At 39.0% G+C, this 18417-nt stretch overlaps 1 protein-coding gene across 1 annotated transcript in view; it reads right to left on the bottom strand.

Moving 5' to 3' along the window:
* The window catches only part of ITGA8 (integrin subunit alpha 8), a 171386-nt gene that overhangs the window by 26584 nt on the left and 126385 nt on the right, over positions 1-18417 (bottom strand). Inside the window, exons 24-25 of the mRNA XM_045787904.2 lie at positions 11183-11288; positions 9132-9290 (exon numbers count right to left, since the gene is read on the bottom strand). Of these exons, the coding sequence (XP_045643860.1) occupies positions 9132-9290; positions 11183-11288 (265 nt within the window). The remainder of the gene's footprint in view (positions 1-9131; positions 9291-11182; positions 11289-18417) is intronic.

The raw sequence follows: 18417 nt of genomic DNA, 5'->3' as shown, positions 1-18417 counted from the left end.
AGAAAAAATACAAGATCTTAGTAAGGGGAATAGGAAGATTATAAAATAGCTTATATAATAAGATTGCATTTTTTTAAAAAGATTTTTTATTTATTTATTTGACAGAGAGAGACAGCCACCAAGAGAGGGAACACAAGCAGGGGGAGTGGGAGAGGAAGAAGCAGTTTTCCATGGGAGGAGCCTGATGTGGGGCTCGATCCCAGAACACCAGGATCATGCCCTGAGCCAAAGGCAGACGCTTAACGACTGCGCTACCCAGGCGCCCCAAGATTGCATTTTTTAATAAAAAATGGACATATATTTATCTTGCATATCTAGCAATAGAAAAAAAATCTATAAGAATTGTCATGTAGATATTACCAGTTATAGAGATTTGATGATATTAAGAAGTTTTGCTAATTTCTTTTCAGGTATGATAATGGTATTAGGGATTTTTAAAGAGATCCTTAATTACTGGCAATATAAAGTGAAGTGGAACAATAAATTAATGCACAAATAAATAGGAAATGTAACAGTAAGTGGGTGGTGACATTATTAGAAATTAAAATTTTTCTTTTTTATGTTTTTATATATTGCATGATATATTGTTTTGATGGACATTAAGTACTTTTTAATATGAAAATTTTAAAAAACATTTAATAATTGTAATAAGAGTAAAAGAGAAATAAGAAAACAGGGATAACAAGTACAGCTCGGCTAAAAATGGAAGGGAAAAGGGGCTCATTCTTGGAAGAAGATGCAGAGCCAAGTTATTTGCTTATTGTTTGTTTTGAAGATGGAGGAAATTTAAGTACGTTTCTGGGATCCAAGGAGGGAACCAGTAGAGAGGAAGAGGTTGAAAATATAGGAAACGGGATACTTGATGTAGCATAGTTAAATTTGGAACTGGAGGAAGAACTCTCCTTCCTCTGAAAGTATTGGACAGGGCTTGAGGATGAGAAAGAGACAATTAGAGGGGTGGGGGGGGGCGGGCTTGGGATTTGGGTTGGCAAAAATCCTTTGAAGATTCTCTTGTTGTAAGGTCATCTGCTAACAGTGATGCTAAGGGGGCTGGGTAAGAAGGATGAGAACAGTAGTGAAGGTTTGGAGAAGTCAAAGAAGAGACTGGAGGGGAGAGATATCAGAACAGCAGAGGGGGCTTCTCCAGATGCTGGCTGTCCAGTGAGCACTTCCCACCATTAGTATATCCTGGTGCGCTCAGGCTAAGGGGCAGAGAAGCCAAACTATGGGACTGTGCCTGATGGAGATTTTCAGGGCAGGGACTTGGAAGGACAGGGGAGAAAGGAGGTTAAGTAAGAGAGCCTTTAAAAGAACGTTTCAACCAACCCATCAGGGATCCCCGGCTTGGCAGGAAAGAAAGTATGGCCAAAGGCAGTCTTGAGAGTCAGGTGGGTTAACTGACTCGCAGAAAGTTTTCATATCAAGAAAGAGAAGCTCTCGTGGACAGGGCAAGTGAGCAAGTTATAAAAACAGCAGATTGAATTGGAGGCTTGGATGTGGACTTAACTATTTCACAGACAGGGTAATTAGAAGTGTTGTTCACAGAACTGGGCTGATGAAGTACAGAGACTGTGAGGAGCGGGCCAGCCCCACAGATGCTGGAATAGTCCAAGACCATGGTAGGGAAGGAGTGCCAGTCAAAGAATTGCTCAAGGATACTCATTGGTGGAGAATCTGATAGAAAAGCCCTAATAGCCTAAGATTGAAATTTGCGTTTAGATAGAAAATTGTGAACGTCTCTAAGATTCTCTTATATATTTTCTGTTACATACTCGTGTGTGTGTGTGTGTGTGTGTGTGTGTGTGTATAGATTTTCTTTGAGATTTTCATGTCTAATTTCTTTTTTATAGGTCACTGGGTGATATGTTACAGAGTTAATTCTGTAAAAGGGCTGGAAGGACCTATAGAATGTTCCTTTATTCCTGTAGTAGTAGCAGTAATAGTAAAGTAGTAGCCCAACGAGAAGACAGCTCTTCAGCCTCCTGTGTGGAGGCATGAGATGCAGCTTGTGTACGAATAAAAACCACGTTTGTGGGGGCCTCTGGTTCATCATCATTGACAAATACTTAGGAGCAGTCTCTCAGTAACACACAGGACTTACTCTGCACCAGAGAACAAATGTATTACACAGCAGGGGTTGATAAAACATGCTTCTCTCTTTTAGTAATATTGTTTTGCAGATAGAGGAATGTCCCTTGCAAACACCACACTGAGAGAGTCTTTGAATGGCTTACCAACCCGTTTTTGAAAGTGGCATTCCAGAAATTATTTCAAAATATAAAACAAAACAAAACAAAAAAAAACCCAAAAAGCAAAATGAACAAAAACCAAAAAACAAGGACGAAGTTTTCAAGAAATGTAAACAGTTAAAGCCTGTTTTCTAGATGAACTCTCGGAGCCTGTTTCACAATTGATCGTGTACCCCGCAGGTTATGTTTTTCCTTAATCTGAAACCCTTAGAGGTGAGGGCCTTTTAGCACCCATTCAGGCAGCCATTCAGTTCAGAAAATAATTTGCTCAGTGCTCTGAGAAGCTGGTGGTAAACACTCAAGTCTCCTCTTCAGAACAAATACGAAAATTGCTCTTTTCTGCAATAAGGAAACAATTGCTAGTAAATACGGTTCTTTCCCCAGCTGCTACTCAGATTTTGACTCCAACAGGATTTTTCTATTTGCATGACTCTTCACCAAACTCTTCACTCTGGGATAGGTTTAAATTTATGAATTAAAGGGATACTGCCTGGCTGGAATGTGCAGAACTGCTAGAAATGCAACTTTTGAAGAAAATAGTTGGGTGCAGTAAGATTAAGGGCTCTTTGAACCCAAACATGCATACTATCCTCTTCTTGGTCGTGATTTGTCTTTGGGTTTCAGGTATTCTTAATACACAAAAGATGGTGGATTTTCCCTCATGTAATTCTTTGTCTATAATTAAATCAAAGTAGAGACCAACGCAGGAGGTCAGTTAAGGATTTGTCAGGAGAGGAAAAAAAAAAAAACACCACTTTTTTTAACATCCAGAAGAAAGAATAGATGCACTCCGTTGGTGACTTTGCAGCTTTTCTTAGTTGTTGGACATGTGTTTTTACTTTCTAAAATTTGCAGGAGAACCTGAAGACCATCTTAAAGAGAAGATAAGGCAAAGAGAAATGGATCCTGGAGAGTGTATTCCCTTTGGTGGCTGAAAATTGGACCTAAAGGCACTGTTAAAAATAAAACATGAGTGAAAGTCCTCTAGCTGGGCGTGCATGAAAGAGAGAGAGAGAGAGACGGAGACAGAGAGAGATAGAAGGCAAGTGGGTTGAGGGCTGTAACAAGTCCCTGCATTCTGAATTAATAAGAAGCAATAAGTAAATGGAGGCAGTTATGATGGAAAAAAATTCAGACAAAACGATGCAAATTTGCTAAGCCAAGCCACAGTCTGTGTGTTCACCGATAAAAAAAACCCCCAAAACCCAAAAAACCCAAAAACTAGTCGCAGGGCTAGAATCCCTGGCAAATGGTCCCTGTGTTTCTACTGCCATGTTTGTACTATCTGGTTGCAGTTTGGGATTCCTGTGAGAATGGTCTTGTTCGAGACAGTTGGAACCTCTTGCCTTCCAGGGCTCCAAAGCCCATTCTTTACAGAACATTGTCTGTCTCTCTTGTTACAGTTGCCCTCGTCTAGCCTCTGTCACATCATGTGGACTTCGGGCTCCTCCCTTGAGTGATGGGCCCAGAACGTGGTCCTGTGATCCTAGCGCCTGTGGAAGCCAACGCCTCGCTTGTCCTCTCCTCCTGGGTACAGTGTGACATCCGCAGCCCTTTCTCCCGTTTCTTCTCACACGTGGCTGTTCGTGATGAAACCTTGCCAACTTCAAAAAAGTCCTTTACTCTTCATGAAGTTTTGGTTCCATAATAGCATTGGCTTTCTCAACTACATCTTATCTAAAGATCACAGCCTGTCTGGAGGACTCTCCAAAACCCAGGAAAAAATCCACCCAAATGAGATAATGGATAGTTGGAAATCATTATTTTACTGCCTTTAGAATGGTTGAGAAATACTTTATTTGACTCTAAAATTTTATTTCAAGAAGGATCTGGAATGAATTAGATTTAATGGATTGGTTGGAATGCTGCAGACAGTTGACTGTTTCACGATGTTTTTAGATGGCAGAATGTGCCGAAATTGCCACATTAAAATCCTCTATCTCTGAAGCCCAGAGGCGGAACCTTCATGGCCCATCTGCTTATGCCCCTGTGTTCATAGAAGGCAGAGAAATGAACTTGATGACGTGAAACCATCATGCGAGGAACAGAAAACCAAAGACAGCAGCGGTTTCATTGGGAGGCAAAAGGGAAAGCAGAAAGGAACGTCCCCGAGATAGTGTCCCACCCTCCTACTTGCCTGCGCTGGGCACCACGAGGGGCCAGGAGGCTCACTCACTTTTCCTGAACCCCATCACCCATGTGTGCTCCTATTTACCTTCACACGTGGGGGTCTGAACAGTGGCAGCAAAGCAGGCTAAGTGAATCCCCACGAAGCCCGATATGAGGCAAGTATCAAAAAAACAAAATAAAATAAAAACCTCACAAATTTCTAGTGGCATCTGAGTGTGTCCCCAGTTTAGTCACGGATGCTCTGTATTTGGCCAGCAAGGGAGGTGCGTGGGGTGAGAACTTTTGCTCATTGTCGCCTATGATCACGGTGGTGGCTTTCAAAGGCAGTCTGCTCTTCAAACCTTGGGGACATTAGGGTCACTTGGTGGGATACCTCAGCTGTACCTGTCACTGTTGTGAAAAGCGAATCCCATGCAGGCCTTATCGGACTTGGAGGCTCATGTGAGGAGCGTCACATTTGGAATGCATGTTTAATTTACAGACGGGTTATATTTCAGAAGGTTTGAGGCTAGATGTTTGGCACTCAGAATGCATTTCTCTTTAGAGACGATCTTTTAAATGGTGGCTCGGTTTTCAGGCCAGCCCACAAAAAAAAAAAAAACCCTACTTTATCTACAATATGGCTTTGATGAGTAAAACTATGTATTTGTAATAAAAAGTAAAGCCAAGAGGTTGTTATCTGAATAATTTTTTTTTAAATAGGAAAAAAACCCCACATTGTGTTAAATACATTAGTTCTATTAAATGCTGATGGGTTTAATTAGCGGACACAAGAAATTATGTTGAGATGTTGTGGAAATTCTGCAGGGGGGATCCAGGGAATTTCAAAGGTTTCAGAGTTGGTGGTGTTGGTTCCTTGGAGCAGATGGTCTAGAAAATGCTTCTAAGGAAATCTGGACAGTTGCTTTTTCATCAGCACGTTTCCTTAGACATTTGTGGGAGCTGCAAAGAAGCAATGGAGGAGGGAGCTACTTTCAGTGGTTAAGTGGGAAAAAATGAGAATATGTACAGGAGGGGGAAGTGGACAAAAAGGTGTATGTGACCTGAAGAGAAAGCATTTTGCTGAGGGGAAAGCAGTTGAATGGCTGGAGAGGCAAACATGGTGGGGACCTTGAAGATCCTCCAGAGGATACTTGGGAAAGCTGAGGTGGGAGTTTTCCCTCTGACAGGCCCGCAGCTGGCCTGGGATATTTTGGTGGCTTGTCCAGTGGTCACTAGAGCAACCTCAGAAAGGACTTGTGGACCTGCTCATAGATGCAGATGTTTCAAGAGATGCTCACTAACTATTGCTGTGTTTATAAGGAAATTGTAGAATCAAATCGTAAGGACTTTTATCTTCGTGGGTAAGTAAGATTGAATGCTAGGATTTACTCTTTTTTTAAGATTATTTATTTATTAGAGAGAGAGAGGGAACGGGCAGGGGGGAGGTGTAGAGGGAGAGGGAGAAGCAGACTCCCCGCTGAGCACGGAGCCCAATGCGGGACTCGATCCCAGGGTCCTGGCATCATGAACCGAGCTGAAGGCAGACGTTTAACCAACTGAGCCACCCAGCGTCCTACTAGGATTTACTTTTTGCCTATAGGAATGTATTTTGCCTCCTTGTTCCTTTTATTAAACCTACCCTTTCTCTGCTTCTTAAAGAGCTAAATTTAAAAAAAACCCTATATATCTATATTTTAAAAATCTATATTTAAAAAATCTATATTTTAAAAACTATATTTATCTTTAAATATATATATTTAAAAAACAGTAATTAGCTTTGATGTAAGAATCTGAAATTGATACCTTAAGTTAAAAAAAATTTTCCAGACCTATTGCATTGAAGATAACTAGATATAATAAATAACTTGTTCTTTACTGATTTCCAATTCATATTTAAGACAGAGAATAGACTGTTTAGTTTTGTATTATCTAGGAATAAGTAAATTGCCAAGTAAACTTATAGAGACTTCACCAATAAATTATTATCTTAAGAAGAAAATAATTTTCAAGTATTCTCAATTTGTTGGTAGCTGCTTATATAAAATACACTGATAATTAATTTAAAAAATCTATTTATTGATAAAAAGCTCTTTTAGACTCTCTGGGTTATACATAATAAATATAAGTAAAAGTACTCAGAGGACCTGAAAGGAAAAACATTTCAAGTTTTTCATTATTCTGAATTTCAAGAGTTCATGGACTGTTATCATTTGTCATTTCAGGGAGCTATTCCTTCATATTGTAATCATATCTTCTTATATTCAATTTCCACAAATTGAGAGTTTTATAAAAGGAGCATAATTAAGTTGCATTTAAAAATTACTAGCCTTAGGGGCACCTGGGTGGCTCAGTCGGTTAAGTGTCTAACTTTGGCTCAGGTAGTGATCTCGGGGTCCTGGGATCCAGCCCCAAATCAGGCTTCCTGCTCAGTGGGGAGTCTGCTTCTCCCTCTCCCTCTGCTCCTCCCCCCTGCTTGTGCTCTCTCTCTCTTTCAAATAAATCAATAAAATCTTTAAAAAAATTACCAGCCTTAGTAGATTTTTTTTAATATTTATTTATTCGACAGAGATAGAGACAGCCAGCGAGAGAGGGAACACAAGCAGGGGGGGTGGGAGAGGAAGAAGCAGGCTCCTAGCAGAGGAGCCCAATGTGGGGCTCAATCTCATAACGCCCGGATCACGCCCTGAGCCGAAGGCAGACGCTTAACCGCTGTGCCACCCAGGCGCCCCGCCTTAGTAGATTTTTAATCAAAGTCTATACTTCAAAGAATATCAGGGTGGCAGAGAATGCAGGGGCTTAGTGGCCACCACTGCCCAGTTTGCATGAATCTGTCAACATTTAAGACAAGTTATCTGTTGGTATCTTCCAGTCACTATACATGATTGTTAAACTGCAACAAAGAAAAAGAATTCACAACCAACATGGCGCCTATCACACAAGTTACATAATACATATGAACATATATAAATAGTGTCAGATATAAAGCAAACATTACACTCCACAGTTTAGAAACCTGCCCCAGGTTTTTGTGCTTCAAGAATCTATGACTGAAGTAGAGAATCTGTTACCTATAGGACATGTGAAAGCTTTACTTGCTTTGATGTTATACATTCTATTTGAAGATGTTATTTTTTATTTTTGTTTTTGAAAATATTTTATTTATTTATTTATTTATTTGAAAAAGAGACAGAAGGATCACGAGTGGGGCGAGGGGCAGAGGGAGAGGAAGAAGAGAATCCCTGCTGAGGGTGGAGCCTGACCTGGGGTTCGATCTTAAGACCCTGAGATCAAGACCTGAGCCAGTCAGATGCTTACCCACCTGAGCCACCCAGGAACCCCAGAAGGTGTCATTTTATAATAAGCTACTGTCCTTGACGATATTAAAATCATCTCAATGAAGAGCCAAGAGAGAGGAAATGGGAAAAAAAAAGTTTCCAGGGAGGAAGTATTTTAAATAATTTTGTGGAATACAAGTGACCTTATTTATTATTTCCCCGTGAAGAAGGAGACTTGTCCTATAAATCCTTTCATACTGAACCCCTTTCAGTCTTCCTCTCTTGGAATAGAAGGCGTGTTGGGTTGAAAAAGAAAGCCTTTCATAATGGGCAATGTCCCAGTGCTACCGGTTAGGGTGGAGGCAGACCCATGTTACAAATGGTTGAGTTAGTATTTCATGAAGTCTGCCCTTTGCTCCATTTCTAAGAGAGACACTGTCTCCCTGAGCTACTAGACAATGTTGATTCTTAAATAAAGTTTGCTTTTGAGAATAACATCTGGATAAAAAGTTGTGTTTTTTTTCCCATTCAAATGTGACATTTTCAAGGGTTTATGCTAATTATGTTCTTTTCTTCCCAGAAGAAACTTAAAGCCAGATTTGGATCTTAATCTGAATAAGATCAGCTCCTTGGACACTTGAGCTCCTGGCTAGTCTGTGACCAGCAAAGCAGCGTGGATATCAGGTGGGGATTGTAGAGAGGCAGAGTTCTAGGCCCCCCAGACCCTGCCTCTTACCAGACCCCCAGGTGATTGGATAAGCTTGAGAATCTGAGAAGGACTGCTCTCAGCTTCTCTATAAGCTGCACTAACGAATGGGGTCCAGAAATTTCCAGTCTGGGGGTTCTTGGGGCACTGAGATGGCCTTTGGCAAATTATCGCATTTCACCACTTGCTATTGGCAACATCTGGAAAAGCCCACTTGGCAAAGATCCTTAGATCTTTTGGCAATGTACCAAAAAGACTCTAAAAATAGCCTTCTGTACAAATTCTCCAAAACATGACATATCTATTTATGATTTTGGTTTGGTCATGCTGCTAGTCAAGCCATATGCAAAAGGTATCTATTAAAATAGGCTGAATAAATGACAGGTTACCATGAACAACAAAACCAAGAAAAATTTAAGTTTTCTAGGAGTGACATTTTAAGTTAGGTTTGGCTTTTTTTTTTTTTTTAAGATTTTATTTATTTATTTGAGAGAGAGAGAGCACAAGCAGGGGGAGTGGCAGGCAGAGGCAGAGGGAGAAGCAGACTCCCTGCTGAACAGGGAGCCTGACACAAGGCTCGATCCCAGGACCCAAAGGCAGATGCTTAACCAACTCCACCATCCAGGTGCCCCAAGACCTGGCATTTTCACCATAAAACTAAAAAGGCCATATAGAATATCACCAAAATAACTTATAATTACTTCGCTTTAAAAAATATAAGCCACAGTTTTAATTTTTTTTCCTTACCATAAAAAATAGGCAAAACAGCTAGTTAGACCAGGCTCCTACCTTTATATCCTGTGGGTTGATGTCAGGATTTGTTTGGCACTGTAGAGGTCCCAGAGTTTGGATATGAAAAATGTAGAGGAGAAATTCGTCCCGGGCAGAGAATGGCCAGCCCACCTCCAGAAGGGTGTCACTGATGGTGCTCGGTCCAATATTGTGCAGCTACAAGAAAGGAACAAGTAATGTTATCTAAAAAGTATTTTGGTTTTAACGCATCTACGCTAGGATGGTAGCAGTAGGAAAACAAAATCTGCATAAGCAAGAGGAGCTCCAGAAGCGAGAGGCGCTTGTGCTCAGAGAAGATTCTTCATTCTTTGGAGCTCTGAGGGCAGATTTCCTTTGCAAACACCACATTAACCATGTCTGGTCACTGTGATGTTTACCTAAAATTTATGTTCATTTAATCGCAGGGCCAGAAATGCAATTTTAATGATATGCTTTCAAAACCTAGTTATTCTTTCTTTACACTAAAATCTTCCTTTTTTCCTGACTACTGACTTGTCAATTGCAACCATATGCAACACACTCTTTTTCACCCTCTGGAAAAATGGTTATCCATCAAATGCCAAAAGATGGTCCAGGCTCACCACAGTTCACTTCACATGTGCATTTCAAAGCTGAGCTCCCTCTGTTTTAATCAGTGAATCTCAAAGAAAGAGAGGCCACATCTACTAAAGAGATGAGCATTTTAAACACATGAATCCTGTACTCACAGGACACAAAAACAGCTTGGGAAAATCACGAAATGTATTTAAATTTATTGTGGTTTTGAAAATTCACTTCAAAGTTAACAGAGAATTTTTGTCTTTTTTTTCCCAGAGTTCTGATAATTATAATGATCAATAAAACAATTTATAATTTGGTTTTGCTTATTAGATGGCTCGTTTAATTCACATTATCAAAGAAACATGGCATCGACGGATAATGGTATATTTCGAGACATAAGAATAGCATGTAGGAAACACGTGATGATTGCTTTTGTCACCACTGATTATTACCCTAAAATTTTATGATCCATTTGTGGTAAGATTAGAAGCAGGGCTGCCCTGAGAATGATTGAGTTTGAATATGTTTGCAAACTTTAAAGTTTCCCCATTCTTAAGCAGAAACCGGTGCTTGCAAGGTTTAATAAATTATTTGACAGCATTTTCCTTTTCTAGCAAGGTTCTTAATCCGAGTGGCCTTGGGGACTATGTTATCCTTTTGCTATCAAGAGAGCTTAGGGCAGAGCTTTGATCCAGCTGCGGAAGGGGCTTCTGATTCTAAACCACAGGTTGGGCAGATGACAGAGGTTTTCATGTTGATGCTGTGCAGGAGTTGACACTTTTTTCCCACATATGTAAACAGCTCATCAGTTTTGAAATGACTTCATGGTTAACCTTAGAAAATGCTATTCACGTCCCTTGTAGCTTAAGATGAAAGTCACAGTCAGGATTACTAGGTCAGTGGAATGAGTTACACAGGAAAGGGATAGAGAGCAGTAAATAAGAAGGTTCCTCCAACAAAATGGCTTTTTCATGAGCTGCTGGTTTGCTTCTGGAAAATATTTTACTAATCAACAGACTATTTCAAATCTCAGAATAAGTTATTCATATGTGTGTGTGTTATATGTGTGGGTTTTTTTTTTTTTTTTTTTGTACAATAGCAAATAATCCATAAAATTTTCTCTGTCTGGTAACTTCTGGTTGGTGACCTTCAATTTAAGAGGTGGGTAGATTTTAAGGATATTTGAAAATGTAGGAAGAAGCAAAATAAAGTCCAGGGAGCTAGTCATTTTTATGCTTAGACTATCCAAACATTTAAAAAAGGAGATGTAAGGAACATTTAAAAGAGAACAGTAACAAGATTAAATATTCTCACTATATAATGGCTCTCACCACTAAAAAGCAAGTGACTCCTACTGTACCCCCTCCCCCCACTGCAATATGATAACATAATAGCACAAATCCAAGCAGCGTATAAAGCTCAGATCTTGCATTGGTGTCTTATAAAATGCTATGAAGAGTTTATTGGTAAAGAGCATAAGAATAAACTCTAAACAACTTTAAAGATACCTCATAAATATGTTCCACCAGGGGTCCAACTCCTTCCTCTTTGTGGGGCTCCTCTTCTGGTTCCCAGTTATGAATGGGCAGAACAATCTGCGGAGGGTGGGATACTCTGAAACATGGAAGTTTTTGTTAATTGCTGGTGATGACACAGGTAAGAATGCCTCACTAGTGTACAGTACGCTAACTGCAATGGGAAAAAGTGGCCCGCAATTTACTTGAACAGATATTGCCTATATGGAAAAAGGTATTGAAGGTGATGTTCAGCAAAATAACTAGAGGAATAGTAAGGATCTGAAACATCTACCTGGAGGCTTTTCATTCCTGGTCTCTAGCTCAGAGATGAACTATTTTATAGTATCTCCTCTCTTGGGCACTAGGGGGCAGAGCAGAGAGCATTCCTGAGATAGATAATTTACCATACAGACATAAAAATGTATACACCTATCTATAGGTCCTGTGTAAGTGTAAGTGTGTGTGTGTGTGTGTGTGTGTGTGTGTGTGTGTGTATAGGATATATAATCCCTGCTTCAGGCCATATCAAGAAATGAGACTCTTTTGGTGGATAAAAATCTAGAATTCTGTGTTGTGTTAAACGTTGACTTGTGAAGAAATGTAGTTTTGAATTAAATACTTCAGAGTAGAAAAGTGGCCGCTTGTATATTCCTACTTCTTAGATTTCTTTGGCTTTCCATTAATGCAGCCATACCTCCCCCAAAGCCAGGCCCAGAGCCAAAATAAAGCCTGATCGAGTTCTAGAGTTGTCCTCTAGATAACTCAAGGGTGAGAGACAGAGAGACAGTTAAATGATGTAACCATGTAAGTAGGATATTAACTTGACACATACATATTTTTTGCCCGCAATTTACACCTAGAAAGTGAGCACTGGCCGAATGCAATGCAGTACATGGCATTGTTCTACATTAAAAGCTGGTTCCAAACAAAATTGTTATTTTTATATAATCTTAAAAAGGATATTTCTCAAAAGAACAATGCTTTTCGAGCAATTTTTTTTTTTAAAGATTTTATTTATTTATGTGACAGAGAGACAGCCAGCGAGAGAGGGAACACAGCAGGGGAGTGGGAGAGGAAGAAGCAGGCTCCCAGCAGAGGAGCCCGATGTGGGGCTCGATCCCAGAACGCCGGGATCACGCCCTGAGGGAAGGCAGACGCTTAACGACTGCGCCACCCAGGCGCCCCTTTTCTAGCAATTTTTAGGTGAAAGTATCTTTAAAATAATTCCTAGAACTCCAGCTAAAAATAACTTCAACAGAAAATCCTTCTTTTGACAATCAGATATCTTAAATGCCCTTTGAAGGGCATCCGTAATTAACGCACCCTGTAGCAACTTCAAATGCTATCTTTATTTTCCCCTCTGAGTAATCTTTTCCTAAAGTAGAAACTAAAATTTATTGGACTAAATACCCAAGGGCAAGTAATTTAATTTCTGTGTGTCCCTATTTCCTCATCTGGAAAATTATCATTAACGCCTTGGGTTGTATACCACAAATGATTAGAAAACATCTCAAATGCTCTTGGTCAAAGTCAGTTTGGCTGCATTGTCTTCTAGGGGTGGGTGGAAGAAGTATATTTTTTAAACTGACAACCCACAGAAATGCTACTAAATTATAAAGCCCTTTGCTTTCATCCTTAATGGGCAACTATTAAATTACAAGTGCAGGGCACAGCCTTGCTGGGCTGATACCTCAACATTCCCTAGCCTTATATTGGTTTGTTGTTACGTCATGCTCCCCTTTCCGACTTGATTTGATTAAATCATGTTCAGATCAAAGAGTGGGGACTTGGTGAGGAGAAGAGTACAGAACACAGAAGGTTGCTTTTATTCGAGTGAAGCCCAGAGAGTTTGGGCTTCTGTCCCCGTGGGGGTCTTCACGACCTAAGCACCCAAAGCTTTACTTTGCTCTTAGCTTGGCAACAGAGAGTTGACTCCATGCTCCACACCCAATGTGAGGTTCTAGGGAAAAACCTTTATTTATTTATTTATTTATTTATTTATTTATTTATTTATTTGCATAGAGAACAAATACAGAGCAGAAGCTGAGCACATTTTCTCTGAAGAATTTTGTTCTTATGGTCATCAATCCTGGACAACTGGTCATAAACACTGCAGTACCACAGAATCATAAATATTTAGAACTGACAGGTACTATGGAGACAGTGTGTTCAAAACCCCTCATTTTATACATGAAAGGAAAATTGATGTTCAGAAAAGTAGGGGTTAGTTGCAGGTGAAGACTTCAGCTCAGGTTTACTCAGGACTATTCTATTTCCAATATACGGCTGACTCTTGGAAAACACTGGTTTGGACTGTGCAGGTTCATTTATATGCAGATTTTTCATTTATATATGATTTTTCATATAAAATACAGTACCGTAAATGTTTCTTTCTCCTCTTTATGATTTTCTTAATAACATTTTCTTTTCTCTAGTTTACTTTATTGTAAGAATACAGTATATAACACATATGCAAAATATGTGTTAATGAGCTGCTAATGGTATTGAGAAGGCTTGTCAACAGTAGGCTACTAGTAGTTAAGTTTTGGGCGAGTCAAAGCTACATCCACAGGGGGGTTAGCTCCCCAAACGCCTGCATTGTTCAGAAGTCAACTGTATAATGCACCCCAGGGGCCACTAAGCAGCAGTGATTTTAGTAAAGACAACTTAAAGAAACTTCCTGCCCCATTTCTGTAACAAAATCAAAAAGAAATCTGTAAGGAAACATAATCTATTATAGGTCATGGCAAAAATCATGGCATAATCATTCAAAAGCTATGGCTCACAAAATTCAGTTATCTACTGTCTAAGACTTTTTTTTTTTTTTAAAGATTTTATTCATTTATGTGACAGAGTGACAGAGAGACAGCCAGTGAGAGAGGGAACACAGCAGGGGGAGTGGGAGAGGAAGAAGCAGGCTCCCAGCCGAGGAGCCCGATGTGGGACTCGATCCCGGATGCCGGGATCACGCCCTGAGCCGAAGGCGGACGCCTTAACGACTGCGCTACTCAGGAGCCCTCTAAGACTTTTTCTAATCTGGGGAAAACCATGACAAAAAATGGCTCTCTGAAGATTCCAAATGAATAAGTGAAACATTGTTCACTGTTTTCAAAATTATCATTTTTTTTAGAAGGAAGGAAGGAAGGAAGGAAAAATATAATCAACTATTAACCAAGGATAAACAGCCCTAACAGCTCTTTCTGAATAGCACTCACATTCTAAGATGGAGGATAGAACATTATTCCACAGAGACCCCCCCAGGGATAAGAAGATTGGGGTACCAATGGTAATAGTAGACATTGGGAAAGGATTAGGGAAACAAGGAATTAGGTTTTGATAAGTTAAAGTATATATACTCTCGGAAGTTCAAAGCCAATGCTGTAGTAGGTAATACGGAATGAACGCTATATTCATTCATAATCCTGTTTTCAAACACTATAAGCCCCAAATAGCAGACTACTATTGATTGTCTGGAACAATGTTGGCTGTACCTGCTATAGCTGGGTCTATACAGACCATGTTTGTATGATTGTAGTGTCCGTGATCAAACCCACTCAATCCTGATTATATGACAAAGGACACAAGTTTATTACTCTTTGTGAGCTGGATGCATGTGGTGCTGCCTCTTGTGGCCAAATTTACTTCCTACAGACTTACTACTAAATTAATCCTTTGTACGAACAAATGACATGGGAGTCTGCTGAAAGACAGTGTTGTCACCATCTGGCTTTGAAATAAGTGGAATAATTCTCAGTATTTTTTCCCATTAAGGAAATAAATCCATTCGAGTTTATTTTTAAAATGATAAAAACAACACTAAACTGAAAAAGAGCTGCTAGAGACAGTGCGTGCTAAAATACATTGGAATAAACGCAACTGGCAAATAAAAAGAGATTTTTCTCAAGACTGAGCGTGGAAGATTTTCAACACAGTAGCTGTTTGTTCCTTGAAGAATTAAACAACGAAACCAATATTTTTGCTGAGTATCTGGAATAAAGAGTTTTACTTCACAAAATGGCTAAAAAGAACTCTAACATGGTGTTAGAGAATAAACTGTGGTCAATTGTTGGATGTTAATCTAGCAATTAAAAAAATTGCACCCATATGAAAAACCCAATTTTAATTACCTGTTCTGATTATTGGTAAAATTAATTGAAAATTTCCTTCTTTTTTAACTGAGAAATATTGGTGTAATAAATGATGGCAGAAGTATATTTATAAATATTTATCTTATAAAATGGGTATATAAGAATAAATACAACTACATTACACCCTCTGCTGCCTTGGACTGAGTTATGTCTTATGGAATAAAAACAGTTACCAATTTAAAATTTGCTTTGGGATTAAAAAACAATTTCAATTTATTTTTGGTTAGCAAAACAAAGATTAAGCTTAAAGAAGGAGACAAAACTTCATATACACTAGTTGTAAATGTTAAAAGATATAAAAATAAGATACTAAAAAAATGCTTATTTCTTCTCTGATTTTTTTTTGTGTTTTTCTCACTGAGAAAGATGGGAGAATTAAATAAGAAACACATATAAATGAAACATCTGGATTAGCTCCAAAGATCTATAAATCAAACAGGTCACTTCTCATGAGTCAACTCAGGACTTAAAGAAGAAATCACAACGGAAATTAGAAAACATTGTGCCTGAAACCCAACATATCAACATTTTGGTATGTGCTCACGCACTTAGAGGGAAATTTACAGCACTAAATGCTTATGTAAGAACAGAAGAGAGGTCTCCAGCCAATAATCTAATTTCTACCTAGAGGAAGGAGAAAAAGGGAAAATCAAACCCAAAGTGAACAGAAGGAAGGAAATAATAATAACAAAAGCAGGAGCTATGGAATAGAAAACAAAACAAACAAATAAGAAGAGAGAAAAAAGGAGTGCCTGAGTGGCTCAGTCAGTTGAGTGTCTGACTCTTGATTTCGACTCAGGTCATGAGATCAAGCCCCAGGATGGGCACTGTGCTCAGCAGGCAATCTGCTGGAAATTCTGTCTCTCTCTCTCTGCCCCTCCCCCCACTCTGTGCTCTCTTTCTCTTTCTCCCAATACATAAATAAATAAATCTTAGAGAGAGAGAAAGAGAGAGAAAGAAAGAAAAGTCAATGAAATTAAAGAAAAAAAAAAAAAAACAACACACCAAAAAACTGGTTCTTTGAAAAGTTCGCCAAACTCTAGCCAGAGTGATCAGGGCAAAAATGGAGGGGAGTAAAAGATACAAATTGCCAATACAGGGAATGATGAGGTCCTACATGCAGTAAAAGGAAAATGAGAGAATATCATGAGCAAATTTATGCTATACATGTAACAACTTAGATGAAACAGAGAAACTTCTTGAAAGACAAACTGAATGTCTCCCCCTTAAGATCAAGGTAGGATCTAAAAACAAGGCAAAGATGTCTTCTTGCATCAAGTCTACCCAATCTTGCCCTGACCCTCTTAGTCTGTGCAGTAAGAGAAGAAAACGAAAAAGAAAAAAGAAATAAAAGGCATAACTATGTAGTAAACAACTTGACCTTCCTCCCAAAAGTGGTGTGGCCTTTGCCCTCAGCTTCTGGAAGGTAAAGTCTAAGCTCTAGAAATTTTATGCCTGAAATAAGTATCTTTGTTTTTCGGGGTGTTTTAGGTCACACTGGATATTCTAACAATATGAGTTAGGGTGGGAGGTGCCCACATCAGAAAGAACAACAGTGTGAGTCAGGGTGGGAGCTTGATCCCATTATATCAGACAACCTGGAGACTGAGATCAATTAAGTGGTCAATCAATTGATCATGCCTGTGTAGTGGATTCTCAATAAAAACAGTGAACACTGAGCCTTCGGGAGTTTCCTCAGCTGGGGATACTCCATGCATACTGTTATATATCCATACAAGGAAAGTAACATGTCCTGGCTCCATGGCGGATAAGAACAAGAAGCCTTGTGCTTAGTTCTCTGCCAGGCTCCAACTTAAGCACTTCTTCCCTTGGCTAATTTTAATTTTTCTTTTCCCTGTAACGAATTGTACTGATGAGTATAATAGCTTTCAGGGAGTTCTGTGAGTCCTTCTAAGTGAAGTATCAAACCTGATAGTGGTTTTGGGAAGCACACAAATCTGCTGTTGGTATCAAAAATAAGGGTAATCTCTTGTGGGTACTATTCCCTCTAACTCTGTAGTTGGCTAAACTCTGGCACATACAGATTAGATTAGTCAGGAAAAAAATCAAACTTTTTATTCACAGAAGACATGATAATGCTATAGAAAATTCTAGGAAATCAGCAAACAATATGTCTACTAGAATTTGTAAGCAAGTTTACCAAGATCTCAGGATATACTGCTTGCGTTTCAAGACTTATTACATGTGTAGATCAATGGAACAGAATGAAAGGTCTGGAAGCAGAGCCTCACAGATGGATAGAGATGTCAAGTAATTCAATGGGGGAAAGGATGGTCTTTCAGCCGATAGCATAGCAGCAACTGGATATTCTTATGCAACAGTGAACTTGGACCCTACCTCACACTTAACACAAATATTAACTTAATCATAGACTAAAATGTAAAATTGCAAAACTTTTAGGAGAAAACATAGGAAAAAGTCTTGTGACTCTGGGCAAAGTGGAGACTTTCTACAAAGGACAAAAAGAGTACAAACTATAAAATATTTATTTACTTACATATTTATTTATTTTTAAAGATTTATTTATTTATTTTATGGAAAGAGAGAACAAACTATAAAATATTTAAAAGTTGGATTTCATAAAAATTAAAACCTTTTGGGTTTTGAACATCACTGTTAAGAAAATAATAAGCCAAACCATAAACTGAGAGAAAATGTTTGCCGGACACAAATCTGATAAATGATTTTGTATCCAGAATATGTAGGGAACTTTTACAACTTGATAATAAGACAGACAACTCAACAAGAAATGGGCAAAATTTTAAAAGACACTTCAAAAAAACCCACTAAGGGCAAATAAGTAGTGAAAAGATGCTCAATATCACTAGTCTTTAGAAAATGCTAATTAGGGGCACCTGAGTGGCTCGGGTCATGATCCCGGGTCCTGAGATGGAGCCTCATCGGTGGGCTCCCTGCTCAGTGGGGAGTCTGCTTCTCCCACTTCCTCTCCCTCTGTGTGCTCTCTCCCTCTCTCCCAAATAAATAAATTAATCAATCTAAAAAAAAAAGAAAATGTTTATTAAAACTCAATGAGATACTTTCACACACTTACTAAAA

The sequence above is a fragment of the Ursus americanus genome, chromosome 31 (assembly GCF_024610735.1).
Source record: "Ursus americanus isolate L20-20 chromosome 31, mUrsAme1.1.p, whole genome shotgun sequence".
NCBI lineage: Eukaryota > Metazoa > Chordata > Mammalia > Carnivora > Ursidae > Ursus > Ursus americanus.
The sequence above is the reverse complement of the archived record's forward strand: the minus strand, read 5'-3'. Positions and strand labels throughout refer to the sequence as shown.